This window comes from Ranitomeya imitator, chromosome 1 (genome assembly GCF_032444005.1).
Source record: "Ranitomeya imitator isolate aRanImi1 chromosome 1, aRanImi1.pri, whole genome shotgun sequence".
In the NCBI taxonomy this organism is placed as follows: Eukaryota; Metazoa; Chordata; class Amphibia; order Anura; family Dendrobatidae; genus Ranitomeya; species Ranitomeya imitator.
Window position 1 is genome coordinate 659958637 of NC_091282.1, and position 27435 is coordinate 659986071.

At 44.5% G+C, this 27435-nt stretch overlaps 2 protein-coding genes across 3 annotated transcripts; one reads left to right on the top strand and one right to left on the bottom strand.

Moving 5' to 3' along the window:
- The first annotated feature begins 1953 nt into the window (after nucleotides 1–1953).
- LOC138658018 (gonadotropin-releasing hormone II receptor-like) lies at nucleotides 1954–12793 on the top strand. Of its 2 annotated transcripts, XM_069745601.1 has the most exons (4): nucleotides 1954–2409; nucleotides 4337–5255; nucleotides 5378–5582; nucleotides 11973–12793. In XM_069745601.1, the coding sequence occupies exons 2-4, from the start codon at nucleotides 4668–4670 to the stop codon at nucleotides 12452–12454; spliced, it is 1275 nt and encodes a 424-aa protein (XP_069601702.1). In that variant the 5' UTR covers nucleotides 1954–2409; nucleotides 4337–4667; the 3' UTR covers nucleotides 12455–12793. The 2 variants fall into 2 exon arrangements, with proteins under 2 accessions (XP_069601702.1, XP_069601701.1); XM_069745600.1 differs by lacking the exon at nucleotides 1954–2409 and having other exon boundaries at nucleotides 4680–5255; nucleotides 11973–12570.
- A 1874-nt stretch (nucleotides 12794–14667) lies between these two features.
- RBM8A (RNA binding motif protein 8A) lies at nucleotides 14668–27395 on the bottom strand. Its single transcript, XM_069728849.1, has 6 exons — nucleotides 27238–27395; nucleotides 26921–26980; nucleotides 21691–21768; nucleotides 21453–21589; nucleotides 15381–15517; nucleotides 14668–14970 (listed from the first exon to the last, which is right to left on the bottom strand). Exons 1-6 carry the CDS (start codon nucleotides 27302–27304, stop codon nucleotides 14925–14927), a joined length of 525 nt encoding a protein of 174 aa, XP_069584950.1. The 5' UTR covers nucleotides 27305–27395; the 3' UTR covers nucleotides 14668–14924.
- Between the last annotated feature and the right edge of the window lie 40 nt (nucleotides 27396–27435).

Consider the following 27435-nt stretch of genomic DNA (forward strand, 5'->3'; position numbering starts at 1 on the left):
TTAAGTGTCGGTGATACAATTACTATCATCACTGACATTTTCTGGTTATACACATACAGATCTCACTGTATCAATGTTCCCAAAATATGCCTCCAACAAAACATTCAGATAATAAGATATCACTATGCATCTGTTAGGAGGTGGAGGAGCGATGTTCTGCAGAGAGGTCAGTGGTGTAATAATCTGCAGGATATATCACTATGTATCTGTCAGGAGGTGGAGGAGCGATGTTCTGCAGAGAGGTCAGTGGTGTAATAATCTGCAGGATATATCACTATATATCTGTCAGGAGGTGGAGGAGCGATGTTCTGCAGAGAGGTCAGTGGTGTAATAATCTGCAGGATATATCATTATGTATCTGTCAGGAGGTGGAGGAGCAATGTTCTGCAGAGAGGTCAGTGGTGTAATAATCTGCAGGATATATCACTACGTATCTGTCAGGAGGTGGAGGAGCGATGTTCTGCAGAGAGGTCAGTGGTGTAATAATCTGCAGGATATATCACTATGTATCTGTCAGGAGGTGGAGGAGCGATGTTCTGCAGAGAGGTCAGTGGTGTAATAATCTGCAGGATATATCACTATGTATCTGTCAGGAGGTGGAGGAGCGATGTTCTGCAGAGAGGTCAGTGGTGTAATAATCTGCAGGATATATCACTATGTATCTGTCAGGAGGTGGAGGAGCGATGTTCTGCAGAGAGGTCAGTGGTGTAATAATCTGCAGGATATATCACTGTATCTGTCAGGAGGTGGAGGAGCGATGTTCTGCAGAGAGGTCAGTGGTGTAATCTGCAGGATATATCACTATGTATCTGTCAGGAGGTGGAGGAGCGATGTTCTGCAGAGAGGTCAGTGGTGTAATAATCTGCAGGATATATCACTGTATCTGTCAGGAGGTGGAGGAGCGATGTTCTGCAGAGAGGTCAGTTTTGTAATAATCTGCAGGATATATCACTATGTATCTGTCAGGAAGTGGAGGAGTGATCTGCAGAGGTCAGTGGTGTAATAATCTGCAGGATATATCACTATGTATCTGTCAGGAGGTGGAGGAGCGATGTTCTGCAGAGAGGTCAGTGGTGTAATAATCTGCAGGATATATCACTATGTATCTGTCAGGAGGTGGAGGAGCGATGTTCTGCAGAGAGGTCAGTGGTGTAATAATCTGCAGATATATCACTGTGTATCTGTCAGGAGGTGGAGGAGCAATGTTCTGCAGACAGGTCAGTGGTGTAATAACCTGCAGGATATATCGCTATGTATCTGTCAGGAGGTGCAGGAGCGATGTTCTGCAGACAGGTCAGTGGTGTAATAATCTGCAGGATATATCACTATGTATCTGTCAGGAGGTGGAGGAGCGATGTTCTGCAGAGAGGTCAGTGGTGTAATAATCTGCAGGATATAGCACTATGTATCTGTCAGGAGGTGGAGGAGCGATGTTCTGCAGAGAGGTCAGTGGTGTAATAATCTGCAGGATATATCACTATGTATCTGTCAGGAGGTGGAGGAGCGATGTTCTGCAGAGAGGTCAGTGGTGTAATAATCTGCAGGATATATCACTATGTATCTGTCAGGAGGTGGAGGAGCGATGTTCTGCAGAGAGGTCAGTGGTGTAATAATCTGCAGGATATATCACTATGTATCTGTCAGGAGGTGGAGGAGCGATGTTCTGCAGAGAGGTCAGTGGTGTAATAACCTGCAGGATATATCACTATGTATCTGTCAGGAGGTGGAGGAGCGATGTTCTGCAGACAGGTCAGTGGTGTAATAACCTGCAGGATATATCGCTATGTATCTGTCAGGAGGTGGAGGAGTGATGTTCTGCAGAGAGGTCAGTGGTGTAATAACCTGCAGGATATATCACTATGTATCTGTCAGGAGGTGGAGGAGCGATGTTCTGCAGAGAGGTCAGTGGTGTAATAATCTGCAGGATATATTACTATGTATCTGTAAGGAGGTGGAGGAGCGATGTTCTGCAGAGAGGTCGTGGTGTAATAATGGTGGTGTGGAGGACAGTAGCCATGGTCAGGGTGGCCTAGTATCCATTTCTGGGCTCAGGTGGGGGCAGTACCGGCCCCCTCAGCATCCTCCTGCCCCATCCTCCTGTCCCATCCTTCCCTCCGCTCTCTGCAGCGCTCTCCATCCCTGCAGTGATGATGTGAGGCAGCCCCGGCTGAGGATGTGCCGGGATGTGAGGAGCAGGTGGAGGGCACAGAGACCACCGCTCACACCTGCAGGACACTGGCAGCAGACATCTGCAATGAATGACATCTAGCAGGGGTACGGAGCTGCAGACCCCAGGGCTGGAAGCCTGACATCCGCAGCACTGCAGAGCCTGGTGAGGAGTCGATCTCTCTACAGTGTCCAGCAGGGGAGCTGCGTACACCGCTGGATGGTCCCTCGCCCTCCATGCAGGTAGGAGGGATGCATGGGAGCATGGGAGGCGGATAGCCGGGTCCTTTTCCTGTCAACTTCTCCAGACTTTAGATTGCAGGGAATCGCTCACCCCCATTTATGGGATTTTGGGAAAACTGAGGACCATCTACAGTTATTGGGAGATTGCTTTGAGGAGGCCGCAGTGCTGCTTGTGTCCAGCAGAGGGTGATGCAGAGGGTGGGGCAGATGACCCTCCTGTAAGTATTTGTTACACTTTCTAAGGTGGGACGGATATACATATGACCTGACGCAGTGTACGAGGGCCGCTGACACTATAGGGGGCACCTCCGTTAACCACCAGTCCAGATTTTACAACTGTAAACATGAAACAGTTCTTTCCCTTTAAGGTTGGTATTATAGCGGTGGATAGCAGTATATATCAGTGTACCGCACCCCCACCTCCAATTACCGGCTCCTGAGTCACATAATGGGGGAACAACGCGCCAGCGCTGGGATATTATACATGATTAACTGCCGACCCTCTCGCCCAGTCACACTATAGTACCCTATAAATAAATAATCACGTCCCGGCATCAATTGATTTTTTCATCCCTGAGCAGTAACTTAAGCTGCGTCTTAACCCCTTAATACCAGTTGTGATGTTTGCAGCACAGCTTTTCATAATCGCGTTTTGAAAGTGAGAACATTTCTGATATTGTCACTATGGCGGTATGAGTGCGGTTTACTGAATATTTCTATGGCGCCATTATGGACTAACTTTTGTCAGAGATATTAAAACACTCCAACTGATTGGTTTTGTGAATGGAGGAGATTAATGGACGAACAACAAACAGTATATAAGAGTCTTATTATAATAGTTATATTCTTGTGCATAGTGGCAGTATTATAGTAGTTATATTCTTGTGCATAGTGGCAGTATTATAGTAGTTATATTCTTATACATAGGGGCAGTATTATAGTAGTTATATTCTTGTACATAGGAGCAGTATTATAGTAGTTATATTCTTGTACATGAGAGGCAGTATTATAGTAGTTATATTCTTGTACATGGGGCAGTATTATAGTAGTTATATTCTTGTACATATGAGCAGTATAGTAGTTATATTCTTGTACATGGGGCAGTATTATAGTAGTTATATTCTTGTACATAGTGGAAGTATTATAGTAGTTATATTCTTGTACATAGGGGGCAGTATTATAGTAGTTATATTCTTGTACATGGGGCAGTATTATAGTAGTTATATTCTTGTACATAGTGGAAGTATTATAGTAGTTATATTCTTGTACATAGGGGGCAGTATTATAGTAGTTATATTCTTGTACATGGGGCAGTATTAGAGTAGTTATATTCCTGTACACAGGAGCAGTATTATAGTAGTTATATTCTTGTACATAGAGGCAGTATTCTAGTAGTTATATTCTTGTACATGGGGCAGTATTATAGTAGTTATATTCTTGTACATAGGAGCAGTATTATAGTAGTTATATTCTTGTACATAGAGGCAGTATTCTAGTAGTTATATTCTTGTACATGGGGCAGTATTATAGTAGTTATATTCCTGTACATAGGAGCAGTATTATAGTAGTTATATTCTTGTACATAGAGGCAGTATTCTAGTAGTTATATTCTTGTACATGGGGCAGTATTATAGTAGTTATATTCTTGTACATAGGAGCAGTATTATAGTAGTTATATTCTTGTACATAGAGGCAGTATTCTAGTAGTTATATTCTTGTACATGGGGCAGTATTATAGTAGTTATATTCCTGTACATAGGAGCAGTATTATAGTAGTTATATTCTTGTACATTTGAGCAGTATTATAGTAGTTATATTCTTGTACATAGGGACAGTATTATAGTAGTTATTTCCATATATATGAGGTTGTAGTACTTGTAACTGGAAGTATAAAGGTTAGTATGTTGGTTTTTTTTTTGTGTTTCAGGGGTTGTTAGCTCCTCATGAATGCTGATGTTGTAGATATTTGAATTGGATCCACAGCATAGATCTCCTGACACCAGAGACAGTGATTTCCTGCTCTGAGGATCTATCATGTACCATGTGGAGGAGTGCTGTACAGTATGAGGCTATAAATGTATGGACAGACATGTCAACGATGGTCACATATGTGAAGATGCCCCTCGTCGAGTCGGTGCATATAACATGCATTTAGGCATGATGCCGAACTTGTCGCACAGATTTGGACCCCACAAATAAAGACCTTCAAGAATGGCATCACCTTCTTCTTCACTGGTCTCTTATGTTCTAGTTTCCTCATGAAATGCAATATGAATGTGAGTGATGAAGCCACTGAGAAAGGGTCATTGGCACCCCCAGGTCTCTGCTTTTTTAGGGGGTTGAACCTTAGTTGTATACACGTCAATGGGTTTGAGAGAACAGATGGTCCTAACACAACATTTCTGAAGGAAGATCAATTTGTGTTGCCCACATTCTCCATGGCGGCCAAAGTCCGCGTAGCCATCACCTGTGTCCTTTTCGTCTCTTCTGCTTGTTTCAATGTGGCCACTCTGTGGACTATAACCCACAAGTATAGGAAAAAATCCCACATTCGCATTCTTATCATGAACTTGGTGGCCGCTGATCTCCTTATTACCTTTGTGGTCATGCCCTTGGATGCAGTATGGAATGTCACTATCCAGTGGTACGCTGGCGATGTTGCCTGCAGGATCTTGATGTTCCTCAAACTAGTGGCCATGTATTCTTCTGCCTTCGTCACTGTGGTCATCAGCCTTGACCGACGTGCCGCCATCTTAAACCCTCTGGGAATAGGAGATGCCAAGAAAAAAAACAAAACAATGTTATCTGCAGCCTGGACGCTGAGCCTTTTATTGGCTACTCCGCAGGTAAGTCCTCAAGATCCAACCAAAGTCTCCATCATCTCTGGTGTTAATAATCAGCTCTGGGAGATTAGGCAGCAAATCTGATCACTTATGAAATGTTCAATCCAAATCCTTTCCCTTTTCAGGTCTTTGTGTTTCACACGGTCAGTAGGTCGTATCCGGTCCAATTTATCCAGTGTGCCACGCTGGGCAGCTTCCATGAGCACTGGCAGGAGACACTGTACAATATGATTACCTTCTGCTGCCTCTTTCTGCTTCCACTGATAATCATGGTCTTCTGCTACACACAAATCCTGATAGAAATTTCTCGAAAGATGAAGAAAGCCTGTGGTGAGTAATAGAAGTATAACACTGGTCCTATGTACAAAAATATAACAACTATAATACTGCTCAAATGTACAAGAATATAACTACTATAGTACTGCCCCCTATGTACAAGAATATAACTACTATAGTACTGCCCCCTATGTACAAGAATATGACTACTATAGTACTGCCCCCTATGTACAGGAATATAACTACTATAGTACTGCCCCCTATGTACAGGAATATATCTACTATAGTACTGCCCCCTATGTACAGGAATATAACTACTATAATACTGCCCCCTTTGTACAGGAATATAACTACTATAACACTGCCCCTATGTACACGAATATAACTACTATAACACTGCCCCTATCTACAAGAATATAACTACTATAATACTGCCCCTATGTACAAGAATATAACTACTATAATACTGCTCCTATGTACAAGAATATAACTACTATACTACTGCTCCTATGTACAAGAAAATAACTACTATAATACTGCCCCTATGTACAAGAATATAACTACTATAATACTGCTCCTATGTACAAGAATATAACTACTATAATACTACCCCTATGTACAAGAATATAACTACTATAATACTGCCCATACGTACAACAATATAACTACTATAATACTGGCCCATATGTACAAGAATATAACTACTATAATAATGCCCCCTATGTACAAGAATATAACTACTATAATACTGCTCCTATGTACAAGAATATAACTACTATAACACTGCTCCTATGTACAAGAATATAACTGCTATAATACTGCCCAAATGTACAAGAATATAACTACTATAGTACTGCCCCCTATGTACAAGAATATAACTACTATATTACTTCCCTCTATGTACAAGAATATAATTACTATAATACTGCTCCTATGTACAAGAATATTACTACTATAATACTGCCCAAATGTACAAGAATATAACTACTATAGTACTGCCCCCTATGTACAAGAATATAACTCCTATACTACTGCCCGAATGCACAAGAATATAACTACTGTAATTCTGCCCTCTACGTACAAGAATGTAACTACTATAATACTGCTCCTATGTACAAGAATATAACTACTATAATACTGCTCCTATGTACAAGAATATAACTACTATAATACGGTCCCCTGTGTGCAAGAATATAACTACTATAATATTGCCCTCTACATACAATATAACTACTATAATTCTGCCCCTATGTCCAAGAATATAACCACTATAATACTGCTCCTATGTACAAAAATATAACTACTATAATACTGCCCCTATCTACAAGAATATAACTACTATAGTACTGCTCCTATGTACAAGAATATAACTACTATAATATTGCCCCCTATGTACAAGAATATAACTACTATAGTACTGCCCCTATGCACAAGAATATAACTACTATAGTACTGCCCCTATGTACAAGAATATAACTACTATAGTACTGCCCCTATGTACAAGAATATAACTACCATAATACTGCCCCTATGTACAAGAATATAACTACTATAGTACTGCCCCTATGTACAAGAATATAACTACTATAATACGGTCCCCTGTGTGCAAGAATATAACTACTATAATATTGTCCTGTACATACAATATAACTACTATAATACTGCCCCTATGTCCAAGAATATAACCACTATAATACTGCTCCTATGTACAAAAATATACCGTAACTACTATAATACTGCCCCTATCTACAAGAATATAACTACTACAATACTGCCCCTATATACAAGAATATAACTACTATAGTACTGCCCCTATGTACAAGAATATAACTACTATAATACTGCCCCTATGTACAAGAATAGAACTATTATAATACTGGCCCATATGTACAAGAATATAACTACTATAATACTGCTCCTATGTACAAAAATATACCGTAACTACTATAATACTGCCCCTATCTACAAGAATATAACTACTACAATACTGCCCCTATATACAAGAATATAACTACTATAGTACTGCCCCTATGTACAAGAATATAACTACTATAATACTGCCCCTATGTACAAGAATAGAACTATTATAATACTGGCCCATATGTACAAGAATATAACTACTATAATACTGCTCCTATGTACAAAAATATACCGTAACTACTATAATACTGCCCCTATCTACAAGAATATAACTACTACAATACTGCCCCTATATACAAGAATATAACTACTATAGTACTGCCCCTATGTACAAGCATATAACTACTATAATACTGCCCCTATGTACAAGAATAGAACTACTAGAATACTGGCCCATATGTACAAGAATATAACTACTATAATACTGCTCCTATGTACAAGAATATAATTACTATAATACTGCTCCTGTGTACAAGAATATTACTACCATAATACTGCCCAAATGTACAAGAATATAACTACTATAGTACTGCCTCCTATGTACAAGAATATAACTAATATAACACTGCCCCTATGTACAAGAATATAACTACTATAATACTGCTCTCTACGTACAAGAATGTAACTACTATAATACTGCCCCTATATACAAGAATATAACTACTATAACACTGCCCCTAAGTACAAGAATATAACTACTATAATACTGGCCCATATGTACAAGAATATAACTACTATAATACTGCTCCTATGTACAAAAATATACCGTAACTACTATAATACTGCCCCTATCTACAAGAATATAACTACTACAATACTGCCCCTATATACAAGAATATAACTACTATAGTACTGCCCCTATGTACAAGAATATAACTACTATAATACTGCCCCCATGTACAAGAATAGAACTACTATAATACTGGCCCATATGTACAAGAATATAACTACTATAATACTGCTCCTATGTACAAGAATATAACTACTATAATACTGCTCCTATGTACAAGAATATAGCTACTATAATACTTCCCTCTATGTACAAGAATATAATTACTATAATACTGCTCCTATGTACAAGAATATTACTACCATAATACTGCCCAAATGTACAAGAATATAACTACTATAGTACTGCCTCCTATGTACAAGAATATAACTAATATAACACTGCCCCTATGTACAAGAATATAACTACTATAATACTGCCCCTATGTACAAGAATATAACTACTATAACACTGCCCCTATGTACAAGAATATAACTACTATAATACTGCCCCTATGTACAAGAATATAACTACTATAATACTGCCCCTATGCACAAGAATATAACTACTATAATACTGCTCTCTACGTACAAGAATGTAACTACTATAATACTGCCCCTAAGTACAAGAATATAACTACTATAATACTGCCCCTATGTACAAGAATATAACTACTATAATACTGCCCCTATGTACAAGAATATAACTACTATAACACTGCCCCTATGTACAAGAATATAACTACTATAATACTGCCCCTATGCACAAGAATATAACTACTATAATTCTGCCCTCTACTTACAAGAATATAACTACTATAACACTGCCCCTATGTACAAAAATGTAACTACTATAATACTGCTCCTATGTACAAGAATATAACTACCATAATACTGCCCCTATGTACAAGAATATAACTACTATAATATTGTCCCCATGCACAAGAATATAACTACTATAATACTGTGTGCAAGAATATAACTACTATAATACTGCCCCCTATATACAGTACAGACCAAAAGTTTGGACACACCTTCTCATTTAAAGATTTTTCAGTATTTTCATGACTATGAAAATTGTACATTCACACTGAAGGCATCAAAACTATGAATTAACACATGTGGAATTATATACTTAACAACAAAGTGTGAAACAGCTGAAAATATGTCTTATATTCTAGGTTCTTCAAAGTAGCCACCTTTTGCTTTGATGACTGCTTTGCACACTCTTGGCATTCTCTTGATGAGCTTCAAGAGGTAGTCACCGGAAATGGTCTTCCAACAATCTTGAAGGAGTTCCCAGAGATGCTTAGCACTTGTTGGCCCTTTTGCCTTCACTCTGCGGTCCAGCTCACCCCAAACCATCTCGATTGGGTTCAGGTCTGGTGACTGTGGAGGCCAGGTCATCTGGCGTAGCACCCCATCACTCTCCTTCTTGGTCAAATAGCCCTTACACAGCCTGGAGGTGTGTTTAGGGTCATTGACCTTTTGGAATATAAATGATGGTCCAACTAAACACAATCCGGATGGAATAGCATGCCGCTGCGAGATGCTGTGGTAGCCATGCTGGTTCAGTATGCCTTCAATTTTGAATAAATCCCCAAAAGTGTCACCAGCAAAGCACCCCCACACCATCACACCTCCTCCATGCTTCACTGTGGGAACCAGGCATGTAGAGTCCATCCGTTCACCTTTTCTGCGTCGCACAAAGACACGGTGGTTGGAACCAAAGATCTCAAATTTGGACTCATCAGACCAAAGCACAGATTTCCACTGGTCTAATGTCCATTCCTTGTGTTCTTTAGCCCAAACAAGTCTCTTCTGCTTGTTGCCTGTCCTTAGCAGTGGTTTCCTAGCAGCTATTTTACCATGAAGGCCTGCTGCACAAAGTCTCCTCTTAACAGTTGTTGTAGAGCTGTGTCTGCTGCTAGAACTCTGTGTGGCATTGACCTGGTCTCTAATCTGAGCTGCTGTTAACCTGTGATTTCTGAGGCTGGTGACTTGGATAAACTTATCCTCAGAAGCAGAGGTGACTCTTGGTCTTCCTTTCCTGGGTCGGTCCTCATGTGAGCCAGTTTCTTTGTAGCGCTTGATGGTTTTTGCAACTGCACTTGGGGACACTTTCAAAGTTTTCCCAATTTTTCGGACTGACTGACCTTCATTTCTTAAAGTAATGATGGCCACTCGTTTTTCTTTACTTATTTGCTTTTTTCTTGCCATAATACAAATTCTAAGAGTCTATTCAGTAGGACTATCAGCTATGTATCCACCAGACTTCTGCTCAACACAACTGATGGTCCCAACCCCATTTATATGGCAATAAATCCAACTTATTAAACCTGACAGGGCACACCTGTGAAGTGAAAACCATTTCCGGTGACTACCTCTTGAAGCTCATCAATAGAATGTCAAGAGTGTGCAAAGCAGTCATCAAAGCAAAAGGTGGCTACTTTGAAGAACCTAGAATATAAGACATGTTTTCAGTTGTTTCACGCTTTTTTTGTTAAGTATATAATTCCACATGTGTTAATTCATAGTTTTGATGCCTTCAGTGTGAATTTACAATTTTCACAGCCATGAAAATACAGAAAAATCTTTAAATGAGAAGGTGTGTCCAAACTTTTGGTCTGTACTGTATAAGAATATAACTACTATAATACTGTCCCCTATATATAAGAATATAACTACTATAATACTGCCCCTATGTACAAGAATATTACTACTATAATACTGCCCCTATGTACAAGAATATAACTACTATAACACTGTCCCTATGTACAAGAATATAACTACTATAATACTGCCCCCTATGTACAAGAATATAACTACTATATTCTTGTACATAGGAGCAGTATTATAGTAGTTATATTCTTGTACATAGGAGCAGTATTATAACTACTATAATTCTGCCCTCTATGTACAAGGATATAACTACTTTAATACTTCCCTCTATGTACAAGAATACAATTACTATAATACTGCTTCTATGTACAAGAATATTACTACTATAATACTGCCCAAATGTACAAGAATATAACTACTATAACACTGCCCCTATGTACAAGAATATAGCTATAATATTGCCCTCTACGTACAAGAATGTAACCACTATAATACTGCTCCTATGTACAAGAATATAACTACTATAATACTGTCCCCTATGTACAAGAATATAACTATTATAATACTGCCCCTATGTATAAGAATATAACTACTATAATACTGCCCCCCTATGTATAAGAATATAACTACTATAATACTGCCCCTATGTATAAGAATATAACTACTATAATACTGCTCCTATGTGCAAGAATATAACTACTATGATACTGCCCCTTTGTACAAGAATATAACTACTATAATACTGCCCCTATGTACAAGAATATAACTACTATAATACTGCTCCTATGTACAAGAATATAACTACTATAATAATGCTCCTATGTATAAGAATATAACTACTATAATACTGTCCCCCTATGTATAAAAATATAACTACTATAATACTGCCTGCTATGTACAAGAATATAGCTACTATAATACTCCCCTATATACAAGAATATAACTATATAACTACTATAATACTGCTCTTATATACAAGAATATAACTACTATAATACTGCTCCTATGTACATAAATATAACTACTATAATACTGCCCCCCTATGTATAAAAATATAACTGCTATAATACTGCTCTCTATGTACAGAGGAATGTGGAGGAATATAATTTTCAGGTTCTTTGCTTTTTCTTTCAGCTTCTTCTAGAGAATTCCACCTCCGCCGCTCTTATAATAACATTCCTCGTGCTCGGATGAGGACTTTTAAGATGTCATTAGTGATTGTACTGACCTTCATAATTTGTTGGACTCCTTACTACCTCCTCGGGATCTGGTACTGGTTCTCTCCAGATATGCTGACCCGACGAAAAGTTCCGCCATCTCTCAGCCACATCCTGTTCCTCTTCGGCCTGTTTAACGCGTGCCTGGACCCCATCATCTACGGCCTCTTCACCATTCACTTCCGCAGGGAGATCAGCAGAGTCTGCCGCTGCTCCTCTCCAGGAACGGATGATACCACGTCCTTGGGGACTGGGTCTTTCCGGACTTCTATAGCCGCTGTGTCCGCGAAGAGACCCACTGGAGGCTCCCGTAAAGTTGACCTGGAGGTCACAGGAGTCGGCCTCCATTCAAGAAAATGTGAGCAGTGTAAGAGGAAAGTGGATGAGAGCTTCATGTGAGCGGTGGCCTCCAAGCACAGTGACGGTAGACCATTCGCAGAGGGTGGACTGCAGTGCAACATCCCATGGGGGTACAGAAGTTACCGCCACATCACACCCACATAAGAGACAACCAAACGGAAAAGAGGGAGGTGGCAACGACAACTTCTACACAATGATGTCATCACTGTAGGCAGAGTTACGTTACATGATGTCATCACTGTAGGCAGAGTTACGTTACATGATGTCATCATCAGGGAGGGGATTGACCTCTGGTAACTGTTTGGCCTGGGCATTTTCTACACCGGGGGTATTTATTCCTTACGGATGTTACAGATACCATTAAAGTGATTAGTGGCCAAGTCTGGGGGGTGATTTTATTGTGTAAATGTCGCTCGCAATAATATGCAATGAAAGTCTGTCCGAGAGGATAGTTACCAGAAAAAGCACCTGGTTAATATAAGCGACGCTGTGTAATGTCATATATACCGCAATCACACATACACCGCTTATATGACATGTGGGGTGTAAGTATATTTACTGTATGTACACGGGAGCCGTGGCGAGTATGTATAAACGTGGGGTATAGGTACGTACACGCGAGCCGTGGGGCGTATGTATAAATGTGGGGTATAGGTACATACACGCGAGCCGTGGGGCGTATGTATAAACGTGCGGTATAGGTATGTACACGCGAGCCGTGGGGCGTATGTATAAACGTGGGGTATAGGTACGTACACGCGAGCCGTGGGGCGTATGTATAAACGTGCGGTATAGGTATGTACACGGGAGCCGTGGGGCGTATGTATAAACGTGCGGTATAGGTATGTACACGGGAGCCGTGGAGCGTATGTATAAACGTGCGGTATAGGTATGTACACGGGAGCCGTGGAGCGTATGTATAAACGTGCGGTATAGGTATGTACACGGGAGCCGTGGAGCGTATGTATAAACGTGCGGTATAGGTATGTACACGGGAGCCGTGGGGCGTATGTATAAACGTGGGGTATAGGTATGTACACGGGAGCCGTGGGGCGTATGTATAAACGTGGGGTATAGGTATGTACACGGGAGCCGTGGAGCGCATGTATAAACGTGCGGTATAGGTATGTACACGGGAGCCGTGGAGCGTATGTATAAACGTGGGGTATAGGTATGTACACGGGAGCCGTGGGGCATATGTATAAACGTGCGGTATAGGTATGTACACGGGAGCCGTGGAGCGGATGTATAAACGTGGGGTATAGGTATGTACACGGGAGCCGTGGAGCGTATGTATAAACGTGGGGTATAGGTATGTACACGGGAGCCGTGGAGCGTATGTATAAACGTGGGGTATAGGTATGTACACGGGAGCCGTGGGGCGTATGTATAAACGTGGGGTATAGGTATGTACACAGGAGCCATATATATATATATATATATATATATATATATATATATATATATATATATATATATATATATGTGTGCAGTATAGGCATGTACACAGGAGCCATGTGGCTATATGTAAATGTGCGGTATAGGCATGTATGATACGGGAGGTATATTTATGTCTGTACACATGATCTCCCCATGGTTAGGACACCTCTCTCTGTACTATCGATTGAGCCTTGCTTCTGCCCATAACAGCAGGACTACCAGCATGGCCTTGACTTGTCACGCCATCCTCCCCCGCTCACTTGTTGCATGTGCCGTGTATTCCAGGAATCACAGCCACTGAATTACTACTCATCTCTCCCAGCTGGAGTAAGACGACTACAAGTCTCAGCATGCCCTGACAGTGGGGGGCTCTAGTTGTATGTATGGGGTGTGAGGATCCCTGGAGTCCCCATATTGATCTGACCCCGGTGATACTACATCAATTGGTAATATGTCAGTGTGGTGTCAGGGCGCCCTCTGCTGGGAGACTCCAGGAGAGCAGTGTGTAAAACATACCTTATATGTCACACTGGCAAAAGTGCAGACGCCACCTGCTGGGAGCAACCCAAACTGCATCACAGATCCACAACTTGTTCTGCACACTCATTCTGTAGAGTTTGTTACAATGTATCAGTCCAGGCTATTGTCTGAAGTAAAACGCAGCAGCAGTACAACTCTCCCCCGTCCTGTGCTTTGTTACAGTGTATCAGTGCAGGTGCTCCTGCAGGCCTTTGGATGTAACCAAGAGCGCTCCATTCACTGACAGCAAGCAGAGGTCTTACAGAGTGGGAATAAAGTGACGGAGATGCCTGTGATGTGCTCACATGATGAAACTTTATTGAGAACACGGCAGACATCATACAAAACTTACCCCCAAATAAAAAGTAACAAAATAAAATAAAGTTTTACACCCCACCCGGCCTTCCAGAGACCCCGCGCTACCCCAGTCTGGTCTGCTGCAATCCCCAGGGATGAGGCACAGAATAATGTCACCTCAACTAGTAGAAGCTAAAAAAACAGAACGAACAAACGAGAAAAAGGAAACTGCGAGAGGCGAGCGGTGCGGGACTCAGCGCCTCCTCCTGTCAGGGCTCCGGCTCCTCCTGCGACCACTCCTGAAAAACAGACATCCAGTACATGAGGTGAGCCGCTGTATCCACAGCACCTCCAGCAAGGCAGGTGACCGTACAGCAGCTTGGGGGGTGAGCAGAGCATGCGGTTTTATAGAAGCAATGTTAGTAGGGGCGAAGCCTGGGCAGCTTGGGGGTGCGGGCAATGAAGTGTCACCACAGTATCAGTACAGTATTTATGGGAATTACTTGTTCATTGGATAATCTGCTGCCGCCTCTAACTTCCCCGCTAGCCACCTGCCCCCAACCTTCCCACCCACCACATGCACTCATCCCCTTCCTCCCTGCCAGCCACCTTCCGTTGCCCCCATCCTCCCCATGCGGGATCACATGCAGGGACTATTTAGTACCCCCCACCACAACTAGTCGTCACAGTCGGGGGATGGGCTTCTTACCTTCTCTTTCCCTTCGGAGGGCCCCGGACAAAACACCAGTCCACGCTGATAGGCTGCCCCATCATGTCCTGACCGTTTAACCCCTCCATGGCCGCCAGGGCTTCTTTGTAAGTCTCATACTCCACCAGAGCGTAACCCTGCGGAGAGAGAAGTCACATGAGAAATACTGCAATATTTTCAGTGTCTTGCCAGTTAAACATGACAAGTGGACAGTGCAGGAGACAGGAGAGCTACGTCCGATACTCGTCCAGCTGCACTACACCATCTAATGTCCATACATGCTCCAGCCGCGGCTTCCCTTCACCTCTCCATGTTCTACTGTCTCTCTACATCAGCCCCTCTCATGTGTAACACTGAAGCCTTACTGACTTTTCTAAATCACTACAAACCATCCTGTCCCTTAATTGTGCCCTTTGTGACTCACGGTCAGCGTGCAACAAACTCCACTACATCCAAGATTTCTTACTTTCTAACTCCCTTAACCGTCTGATGCTTACTGAAACCTGGATCCACCAGTCAGACACCACCACCGCTGCTATCATATGGTGGGCTACAATTCTCACATGCCCCCAGACCTGAGAGCAAAGAAGGTGAAGGTGTTGGTCTGTTCCTGTCTTCACAGATTATCCCAGGTTCCCTTACTTATGTTTCCTTCCTTTGAAGTTTATACAGTTGGGCCCTGAAATCCCTTCTCCCTGCAAGTGGCGGTTGTGCGTCACCCTCCAGGTTCCTCCCGTCAGTTTCTGGGCCACTTTATCACTTGGCTTCCACGCTTCCTATCCGGTGACAATCCCAGTCTCATCATGGAGGATTTTAACATCCCCAATGATGAGCCGCTCTCCCCTTCTGCATCATCTTCTATATCTAACTTCCTTCTTTGGCCTTTCACAGCTTACTAACTCTCCTACACTTGAGGACTGGAATACTCCGGACCTGATGTTCTTCCAACTCTGCTCGCTGCATGACCTTGTAAACTCCTGCCTCTCAGACCATCACCTTCTCTCCTTCACTGTCAAGAACAGTCTCAACATCCAAGACAGCCCCACTTACCGCGCACAAGAAACCTACGAGCCATCCATACCCAGCAGTTTATCAACAACATACAGTCATCTTTAGCCATGATCTCCTCCCTCTCCTGTCGAGAACTCAGCATTGTCACACTATAATAATACACTGCAGAGCGCCCTGGATGAAGCAGCACTGGCTACACTCAGAATAACCCGGCACATGCTGCAAACACACATTCTCCAGCATGGCTAAAGGTATGCCGAGCATCTGGGGAGAAAATTCACTTTCAGCAGGTGACTTCATCCATTATAAGTTCATGCTCAAAACAATTAACGCTGCTCTCCATCTGGCCCAACAAGTCTACTTCACCACCCTCATCACACCTCTAGCCAACAATCCAAAACAAACTCTGAAACCCTTCACTCCCTCCTGACCCCGTCACCAAACTCAGTACTGACGATCTGGCCACTTATTACCTATTACAAAGAAAAAAATCAATCACCTCCTTCAAGACATTTCTGCACAAACCCCTCAGATCCAGGATAACCACACCTCAAGTTCACTTTCCATCTTGGAGCCTGTTACAGGATAAGAGACCAGGCTACTCACTTCTTCTCGCCCTACAACATGCACCAGTGACCCTATTGCCACATGTCTCTCCAGCTGCCACTACCTACCTAAAATATTTAACCTCTCGCTTTCTTTGGGTATTTTTCCCTCTTCTTTCAAACACGTCAACATAACCAGTTTACTTAAAAAGCCATCCATGGATCAGAGCAGCACTGCTAACTACAGACCAATCTCTAATCTTCCCTTTATCTCCAAACTATTGGAATGCTTGGTCCACGCCTGTCTCATTCACCATCTCTCAGATAACTCTTCTCGACCATTTACAATCTGGTTTCTGCTCTTCGGTCTCTACTGAAACTACCCTCACTAAAAAGTCACTAATGACAAAATACTATGGCTGCTGCTCCCTGCTGATACTCCTGGATTTCTGCAGCACTCAACACCATGGATCATCAGCTCCTCCTCCTCACCATGCTCTGCTCCTTTGGCCTCAGACACCGTTCTCTCCTGGTTCTCCTCCTACCTCTCTGACCGCTCCTTCACTGTATCTTTTGCCGGCTCCTCTTCCTCTCCTCGTCCTCTTACTATCGGGGTTCCACAGGGCTCAGTCCTGGGCCCCCTCCTCTTCACTCTATACACTTCCCCCATTGGACAAACCATCAGCAACTTTGGTTTCCAGTACCATCTCTGTGCTGATGATCCCCTGATTATACATAGTCTCCGGACATCGCTCCCACTTTAACACAAAATATCAGGGATTGCCGCTGTCTCCAACATCATGTCCTCCCTCTATCTGAAAAAAAAAACCTCTCCAAAACTGAACTCCTTGTGTTTCCTCCCTCTACTAACCTTCCTATAACTGACTTTTCAATTTCCTTGGGTGGTGCACGCCCGTGGTCTCGGGGTCATATTCGACACACAACTTCCTTTTATTCCCTATATCCAATCACTCGCTCATGTCACCTTCACCTTAAAAACCATCTCCAGAATCCGACCTTTTCTCACACTTGAAACTGCAAAAACTCTTACTGTCGCTCTTATTCACCCTCGTCTAGACTACTGCAACTCTCTACTGATCGGTCTCCATCTAACCAAACGTTCTCCTCTCAATCCAACCTGGATGTGACAGCCATTGTCATATTTCCATCAGGCTACTTCACCGACGCCTCGACCCTGTGCCAGTCATTGCACTGGTTACCCAGTCGCTATAGAATACAATATAAACTCATATCTCTCACCTGCAAAGCCCTTCAGAGTTCTGCATGATCCTACATCTCCTCCCTCGTCTATCATCCTTCCTGCAACTGATCTAAACCTAACATCCTTCATAAACCAAACCCTACACTTCAGTCTCCAAGACATTTTCGCTGCAGAAGTCAACTGGAACGCACTAGCCAAAAAGATCCAACTAATATCTAGCCCCCATGTTTTTAAAGGGAACCTGTCAGCAGGATTGTGCACAGAAACCTACACACAGGTGGGTGCAGTTATACTGATTACAGTGATACCTGGTGATGAAATCCGTGGTTGTTGTGTAATCTTTATTTTCAGTTTTGAGGTAGTGATATGCTCGTGCTCCGGGGCGGCCTGTGGGGGTCTTCATGCGGTGCTCTGATTATGTAAACCATACATGTGAATACCTAAAGAATATTATATACAACTTGGGAAAAACCAAAACCCTTCTGCAGGCAGGTGGCAGCCGTGGCGCCTACGCTGCAGCATGATCGCATATGTAACTAATTATATACACATTTGCTTAATGTAATCCTGAAGTTCCCCCCCCCCAAAAAAAAAAAAAAAAAACTGTTTGAAAATGGAGCCAGCCATGCCTGTGCAGTAGCAGCTACCGGTGATCTGATAGCTGCTACTGTGCAGATGGCACAAGCTTGCTAAAAATAAAAAATGTCCTCCTCCAAGATGGCGCCAGTAGCTGCTACTGCGCAGGCGAGGACTCGTGTATATAATGCGTTACATATGTGATCATGCTGCAGCGCAGGCGCCAACGCTGGTGCCTGCCTGCAGAAGGGGATTTTTTTCCAAGACATATATAATTTTCATTATGTAAACTAGGGGGCAGGTGCCTGTCAGAAGACATACACATGAATACCTAATCAGAGCACCACATGCAGACCCCCAGAGGTCGCCCTGGGGCATAAGCATATCATTAACTGAAAATAAAGATTACACAACAACCACAAGACGGATTTCATCACCAGGTATCACTGTAATCAGTATAATGGTGCCAACCTGACACTGTCTGTAGTTACTGTGCACAATCCTGCTGACAGGGTCCCTTTAAGTGTGCTTTAAATACACATCTGTTTAGACAAGCCTATCACCTCAACTCACTAACCTAACTCTCCCCTGTTCCCTCCTTCTAAATATTATCCATAATCCGCTCCTGCTTATTCATCGGTCTCCACATCCGATTTGAAGTCATTTTGAGGGGTCTATATTATAGAAAATACCCAAGTGTGACACCATTCTAAAAACTGCACCCCTCAAGGTGCTCAAAACCACATTCAAGAAGTATATTAACCCTTCCGTTGTTTCACAGGAATTTTTGGAATGTTTTAAAAAAAAAATGAACATTTTACTTTTTTGTCACAAAAATTTAATTCAGCGCCAATTTGTTTTATTTTACCTAGGGTAACAGGAGAAATTGGACCCCAAAAGTTGTTGTACAATTTGTTCTGAGTACGCTGATACCCCATATGTGGGGGGGAACCACTGTTTGGGCGCATGGCAGAGCTCGGAAGGGAAGGAGAGCTGTTTGGAATGCAGACTTAGATGGAATGGTCTGCGGGCGTCACGTTGCATATGCAGAGCCCCTGATGCACCTAAACAGTAGAAACCCCCCACAAGTGACCCCATATTGGAAACTAGACCCCCGAAGGAACTTATCTAGATGTTTTGTGAGAACTTTGAACCCCCAAGTGTTTCACTATAGTTTATAACGCAGAGCCGTGAATATAAAAAATCTTTTTTTTCCCCACAAAATGATTTTTTAGCCCCCAAATTTTTATTTTCCCCAAGGGTAACAAGAGAAATTGGACCCCAAAAGTTGTTGTCCAATTTGTCCTGAGTACGCTGATACCCCATATGTTGGGGTAAACCCCTGTTTGGGCACACGGGAGAGCTCGGAAGGGAAGGAGCACTGTTTTACTTTTTCAACGCAGAATTGGCTGGAATTGAGATCAGACGCCATGTCGCGTTTGGAGAGCCCCTGATGTGCCTAAACAGTGGAAACCCCCCAATTATAACTGAAACCCTAATCCAAACACACCCCTAACCTTAATCCCAACGGTAACCCTAACCACACCTCTAACCCTGACACACACCTAACCCTAATCCCAACCGTAAATGTAATCCAAACCCTAACCCTAACTTTAGCCCCAACCCTAACTGTAGCCTTAACCCTAGCCCCAACCCTAACGGGAAAATGGAAATAAATAATTTTTTTTTATTTTATTGTTTTTCCTTAACTAAGGGGGTGATGAAGGGGGGTTTGATTTACTTTTATAGCGTTTTTTATAGCGGATTTTTACGATTGGCAGCCGTCACACACTAAAAGACGCTTTTTATAACAAAATATAGTTTTTGCGTTACCACATTTTGAGAGCTATAATTTACCCATATTTTGGTCCACAGAGTCATGTGAGGTCTTGTTTTTTGCGGGACGAGTTGACGTTTTTATTGGTAACATTTTCGGACATGTGACATTTTTTGATCGCTTTTTATTCAGATTTTTGTGAGGCAGAATGACCAAAAACCAGCTATTCATGAATTTCTTTTGGGGGAGGCGTTTATACCGTTCCGCGTTTGGTAAAATTGATAAAGCAGTTTTATTCTTCGGGTCAGTACGATTACAGCGATACATCATTAATATCATTTTTTTATGTTTTGGCGTTTTTATACGATAAAAACTATTTTATATAAAAAAAATAATTGTTTTTGCATCGCTTTATTCTGAGGACTACTACTTACTTTTTTATTTTGTAATGATGATGCAGTATGGCGGCTCGTTTTTGTCGGGACAAGATGACGTTTTCAGCGGTACCATGGTTATTTATATCCGTCCGTGTGCGGTACGTGTTTTACACGGACCCATTGACTTTAATGGGTCCGTGTAATCCGTGCGCTCCCACGAACACTGACATGTCTCCGTGTTTGGCACACGGAGACACTGTCCGCAAAACATCAATGACATCTGCACAGATGCATTGATTTCAATGTGTCTACGTGTGTCAGTGGCTCCGGTACGTGAGGAAACTGTCACCTCACTTACCTTAGCCACTGACGTGTGAAACCGGCCTTAGGCACTGCATGCCATGGAGCCTGGAAGAAATCATTAGCACAGGGAAAGAATATAAGTTTTCTTAACAAGAAGACCGCCAATATGAGGCATACATATGTTAACGCTATATAAATAAAAATGATTCCTAAATAGATGGGTGCAGGGCTGGGGCGGGCAGTCATGTTTGCTTCTCTTACCTTCAGGAATCCTGTCCTCCGGTCCAGATTCAGGTGGACGTTCTTGATCTCCCCAAATTCGCCAAATTTATCATGGATATCCTCCTCTGTGGCTTCTTCATGGACCCCGGTGACAAAAAGGATCCAGCCCTCGACAGCTGAGAGACAGGAACGGGATTACAGATCAGCGGGTAAATAACAGGACCAAGTGCCCTAATGGGGTGCACATGGGGCGAGGAATGATGGCGCAAATACTCACATCGCTGAGGACCCGGCTCATCCCCGTCCTGCTCCACGCTGTCATAGTCTTCTCGGATCCGGGCCCGCGAGCCCTCCTCTGTGCGGAGAAAACCCCACTGTTAGTGCGGGAACGTGAGCGATGCTGTCTTATAGGGCCGCCATCTTACATATCAGGGGGAGGACGTGTGCGAAGCGGTCATATAGGGCCACCATCCTACATATCAGGGGGGAGGACGTGTGCGACGCGGTCATATAGGGCCACCATCCTACATATCAGGGGGGAGGATGTGCAGGAGGGAGGACGTGTGCGACGCGGTCATATAGGGCCACCATCCTACATATCGGGGGAGGACGTGTGCGACGCGGTCATATAGGGCCACCATCCTACATATCAGGGGGGAGGATGTGCAGGAGGGAGGACGTGTGCGACGCGGTCATATAGGGCCACCATCCTACATATCAGGGGGAGGACGTGTGCGACGCGGTCATATAGGGCCACCATCCTACATATCAGGGGGAGGACGTGTGCGACGCGGTCATATAGGGCCACCATCCTACATATCAGGGGGAGGACGTGTGCGACGCGGTCATATAGGGCCACCATCCTACATATCAGGGGGGAGGATGTGCAGGAGGGAGGACGTGTGCGACGCGGTCATATAGGGCCACCATCCTACATATCAGGGGGAGGACGTGTGCGACGCGGTCATATAGGGCCACCATCCTACATATCAGGGGGAGGACGTGTGCGACGCGGTCATATAGGGCCACCATCCTACATATCAGGGGGGAGGACGTGCAGGAGGGAGGACGTGTGCGACGCGGTCATATAGGGCCACAATCCTACATATCAGGGGGGAGGACGTGCAGGGGGGAGGACGTGTGCGACGCGGTCATATAGGGCTACCATCCTACATATCGGGGGGGAGGACGTGCAGGGGGGAGGACGTGTGCGACGCAGTCATATAGGGCCACCAACCTACATATTATTATTATTATTTATTGTTATAGCGCCATTTATTCCATGGCGCTTTACATGTGAGGAGGGGTATACATAATAAAAACAAGTACAATAATCTTAAACAATACAAGTCATAACTGGTACAGGAGGAGAGAGGACCCTGCCCGCGAAGGCTCACAATCTACAAGGGATGGGTGAGAATACAGTAGGCGAGGATAGAACTGGTCATGCAGCGGTTTGGTCGATCGGTGGTAACTGCAGGTTGTAGGCTTGTCTGAAGAGGTGGGTCTTCAGGTTCTTTTTGAAGGTTTGGATGGTAGGTGAGAGTCTGATGTGTTGTGGTAGAGGGTTCCAGAGTAGGGGTGATACGCGAGAGAAATCTTGTATACGATTGTGGGAAGAGGAGATAAGAGGGGAGTAGAGTAGGAGATCTTGTGAGGATCGGAGGTTGCGGGTAGGTAAGTACCGGGAGACGAGGTCACAGATGTATGGAGGACACAGGTTGTGGATGGCTTTGTATGTCATGGTTAGGATTTTGTACTGGAGTCTCTGGGCAATGGGGAGCCAGTGAAGGGATTGACAGAGGGGAGAGGCCAGGGAATAGTGGGGGGACAGGTGGATTAGTCGGGCAGCAGAGTTTAGAATAGATTGGAGGGGTGCGAGAGTGTTAGAGGGGAGGCCACAGAGCAGGAGGTTGCAGTAGTCAAGGCGAGAGATGATGAGGGCATGGACTAGGGTTTTTGCAGATTCATGGTTGAGGAATGAACGGATTCGTGAAATATTTTTGAGTTGAAAAGCGGCAGGAAGTGGAAAGGGCTTGGATATGTGGTTTGAAGGAGAGATCAGCGTCAAGGATTACCCCGAGGCAGCGAGCTTGTGGGACTGGGGAGAGTGGGCAGCCATTTACTGTAATGGATAGGTTCGTTGGGGGGGTCGCGTGAGATGGGGGAAAGATGATGAATTCTGTTTTGTCCATGTTAAGTTTTAGAAATCTAGTGGAGAAGAAGGATGAAATAGCAGACAGACATTGAGGGATTCTGGTTAGTAGGGTGGTAATATCTGTTCCAGAGATGTAGATCTGTGTGTCGTCAGCATAAAGGTGATACTGAAAGCCGTGAGATTCTATGAGCTGTCCCAGGCCAAAGGTGTAAATGGAGAAGAGCAAGGGCCCAAGGACTGAACCTTGTGGGACTCCGACAGATAGGGGGCGAGGTGAGGAGGTGGTGTGTGAGTGGGAGACGCTGAATGTCTGGTCTGTTAGGTATGATGAGATCCAGGATAGGGCCAAGTCTGCGATGCCAAGGGATGAGAGGGTCTGTAATAATAGGGAATGGTCCACTGTGTCAAAGGCAGCCGACAGGTCAAGGAGGACAGAGTAGTGTCACTTGCTCTTGGCGGTTAAGAGGTCATTGGTGACTTTAGTTAGGGCAGTTTCAGTGGAACGGTGTGACCGGAAGCCAGATTGTAGGCGGTCAAAGAGGGAGCAAGAAGAGAGATGGGAGGACAGTTCAAGGTAAACGTGTTGTTCCAGTAGTTTGGAGGCATAGGGGAGAACTGATATAGGGCGATAGCTAGATACAGAGGATGGGTCAAGAGAGGGCTTTTTGAGGATAAGTGTGATGGAGGCATGTTTAAAGCTTGAGGGGAAAACACCAGTTGTTAGTGATAGGTTGAAGAGATGGGTTAGGGTTGGGATGAAGACTGTGGTGAGGTTTGGGATGAGGTGGGATGGGAGCGGGTCAAGTGCACAGGTGGTGAGATGCAATCTTGAGAGTAGAGTGGAGAGTTGATCTTCTGTAATGGTGGAGAAGTTGGTTTTGGAGGTGGAGGGCTTGGAAATCGGGAGGAAGGGCTCTGGGGGTTGTTGACCAAAACTGTCTCTAATGCTATCAATCTTCTGCTTGAAAAATGAGGCAAAGTCTTCAGCGGAGATAAGTGGGGAGGGAGGAGGTGCTGAGGGACGGAGGAGAGAATTGAAGGTGTTGAATAACTGTTTAGGGCTGTGAGACAGGGAGGATATGAGACATGAGAAGTAGGTTAGTTTAGATGTGGCGAGTGTGGTCATGAAAGTAGTGAGGGACTGTTTGAATGTGATAAAGTGCTCGTTGGAGTGGGATCTTTCCCATCTGCGCTCAGCAGCCCTGGAAGCTCGCCTCAGTTCTTTTGTCAGGCTGGTGTGCCAGGGCTGTCTGTTGATTTTGCGAGCTTTGGTATGTGTAAGTGGGGCAGCAGATTCCAAAGCTACAGCTATTGTGGTGTTATATAGAGCGGCAGCGTCATCCGCATTGTGTATGGAACTTATGCCTGTGAGGGGGAGGAGGGATTCAGAGAATGAATGTAGGTCAAGATGTTTAAGATTTCTACGAGGGTGTGAAAGTTTGTGGGGTGGGGATTGTAGACATGGAGTGGAGAGAGATGAGAATGTGAGAAGGTTGTGGTCAGAGTGGAAGAGGTGAGTTAGAGAGGTTAGATAGGGAGCAGAGGCGGGTGAAGATGAGGACCAATGTGTGACCATCTTTGTGAGTGGCTGCAGAAGACCATTGAATGAGGCCGAAGGAGGAAGTGAGAGTCAGAAGTTTAGTGGCAGCTGAGAGGGAAGTGTCAATGGGGATGTTGAAGTCGCCCATGATGATAGTGGGAATGTCCGCAGAAAGGAAATGAAGTAGCCAGGTGGTGAAGTGGTCAAAGGTGGTGGTGGCTGGCCCTGGGGGGCGGTAAATGACAGCCAGTTGGAGGTTGATGGGGGAGTAGATGCGCATAGAGTGCACCTCAAAGGAAGGGAGGGTAACAGAGGGTGGCAGTGGGATTGGGGTGAAGGAGCAGTTATCTGACAGGAGAAAACGAACTCCTCCGCCATGTTTGCTGCTGGGGCGGGGTGTGTGGGAAAGGTGGAAGCCACCGTAAGAGAGTGCAGCAGGAGAGACTGTGTCAGAAGGGGTGAGCCAGGTTTACATATCAGGGGGGAGGACGTGCAGGGGGGAGGACGTGTGCGACGCGGTCATATAGGGCCACCATCCTACATATCAGTGGGAGGACATGTGCGCCACTGTCTTATAGGCCGCCATCTTACATATCGGGGGAGGACGTGTACAACGCTGTCTTATAGGGTCGCGTATGTGTGCGCCACTGTCTTATAGGGCCGTCATCCTACATATCAGGGGGAGGACATGTGCGCCACTGTCTTATAGGGCCGTCATCCTACATATCAGGGGGAGGACATGTGCGCCACTGTCTTATAGGGCCGTCATCCTACATATCAGGGGGAGGACATGTGCGCCACTGTCTTATAGGGCCGTCATCCTACATATCAGGGGGAGGACATGTGCGCCACTGTCTTATAGGGCCGTCATCCTACATATCAGGGGGAGGACATGTGCGCCACTGTCTTATAGGGCCGTCATCCTACATATCAGGGGGAGGACATGTGCGCCACTGTCTTATAGGGCCGTCATCCTACATATCAGGGGGAGGACATGTGCACCACTGTCTTATAGGGCCGTCATCCTACATATCAGGGGGAGGACGTGTACAACGCTGTCTTATAGGGCCGTCATCCTACATATCAGGGGGAGGACATGTGCGCCACTGTCTTATAGGGCCGTCATCCTACATATCGGGGGAGGACATGTGCGCCACTGTCTTATAGGGCCGTCATCCTACATATCGGGGGAGGACGTGTACAACGCTGTCTTATAGGGTCGCCTTCTTACATATCGGGGGTGCGTATGTGTATGACGCTGCCTTATAGGGCCACCATCCTACATATCAGGGGAGGACATGTGCGCCACTGTCTTATAGGGCCGTCATCCTACATATCGGGGGAGGACATGTGCGCCACTGTCTTATAGGGCCGTCATCCTACATATCAGGGGGAGGACATGTGCGCCACTGTCTTATAGGGCCGTCATCCTACATATCGGGGGAGGACATGTGCGCCACTGTCTTATAGGGCCGTCATCCTACATATCAGGGGGAGGACATGTGCGCCACTGTCTTATAGGGCCGTCATCCTACATATCAGGGGGAGGACATGTGCGCCACTGTCTTATAGGGCCGTCATCCTACATATCGGGGGAGGACGTGTACAACGCTGTCTTATAGGGTCGCCTTCTTACATATTGGGGGTGCGTATGTGTATGACGCTTCCTTATAGGGCCACCATCCTACATATCGGGGGGTGGGAACGTGTAGTACGCTGAGTTATAGCACCACCATCCCACATATCCCATTGTAGATCTGCCCCGTCTTTGCTGGCTGATAACAGAGAACACACCCTGCACATACTCACCGGCCCCAAATCCTCTTCCTTTCCTTTTCTTCGCCTTCTCCTTTAATTTGTGGATACTTTCTGTAGGAGAGAATAAGCCAAGAGATCAGCGTCGCACAGCGGCAGGGGGAGACCACGAAAACACATCACATTCTCTTATAAGGGGGCTCCAGAATACAGAGACCCTCAATCTGCAGTTTTAGGGGTCTCCTGCTGCCTGTGAGTTACCTGGACGGGTATTCCAGGGTTAATACTACCAGAAAATAAGGGTACTACCACTTTCAGGAGGCAGATAGGACACATGAACGCCATATTACAACGTCCGGCCCCATACACACCGTCACCGTCCTCGTCCATGGCGAAGTCCTCGCCTCCAGCCTCGTGTAGATCCAGCACATCGGCCATGATTGCAGCGTGAGAGTTGAGCGAGAAGACACCGAGACGGGAACCAGGCAGGACAGGAACAAAAACAGCGCACAGTGATGACGCAGGGAGCGGAAGTGACGTCACGGCGGGAGGTCTACGCCGCCATATTG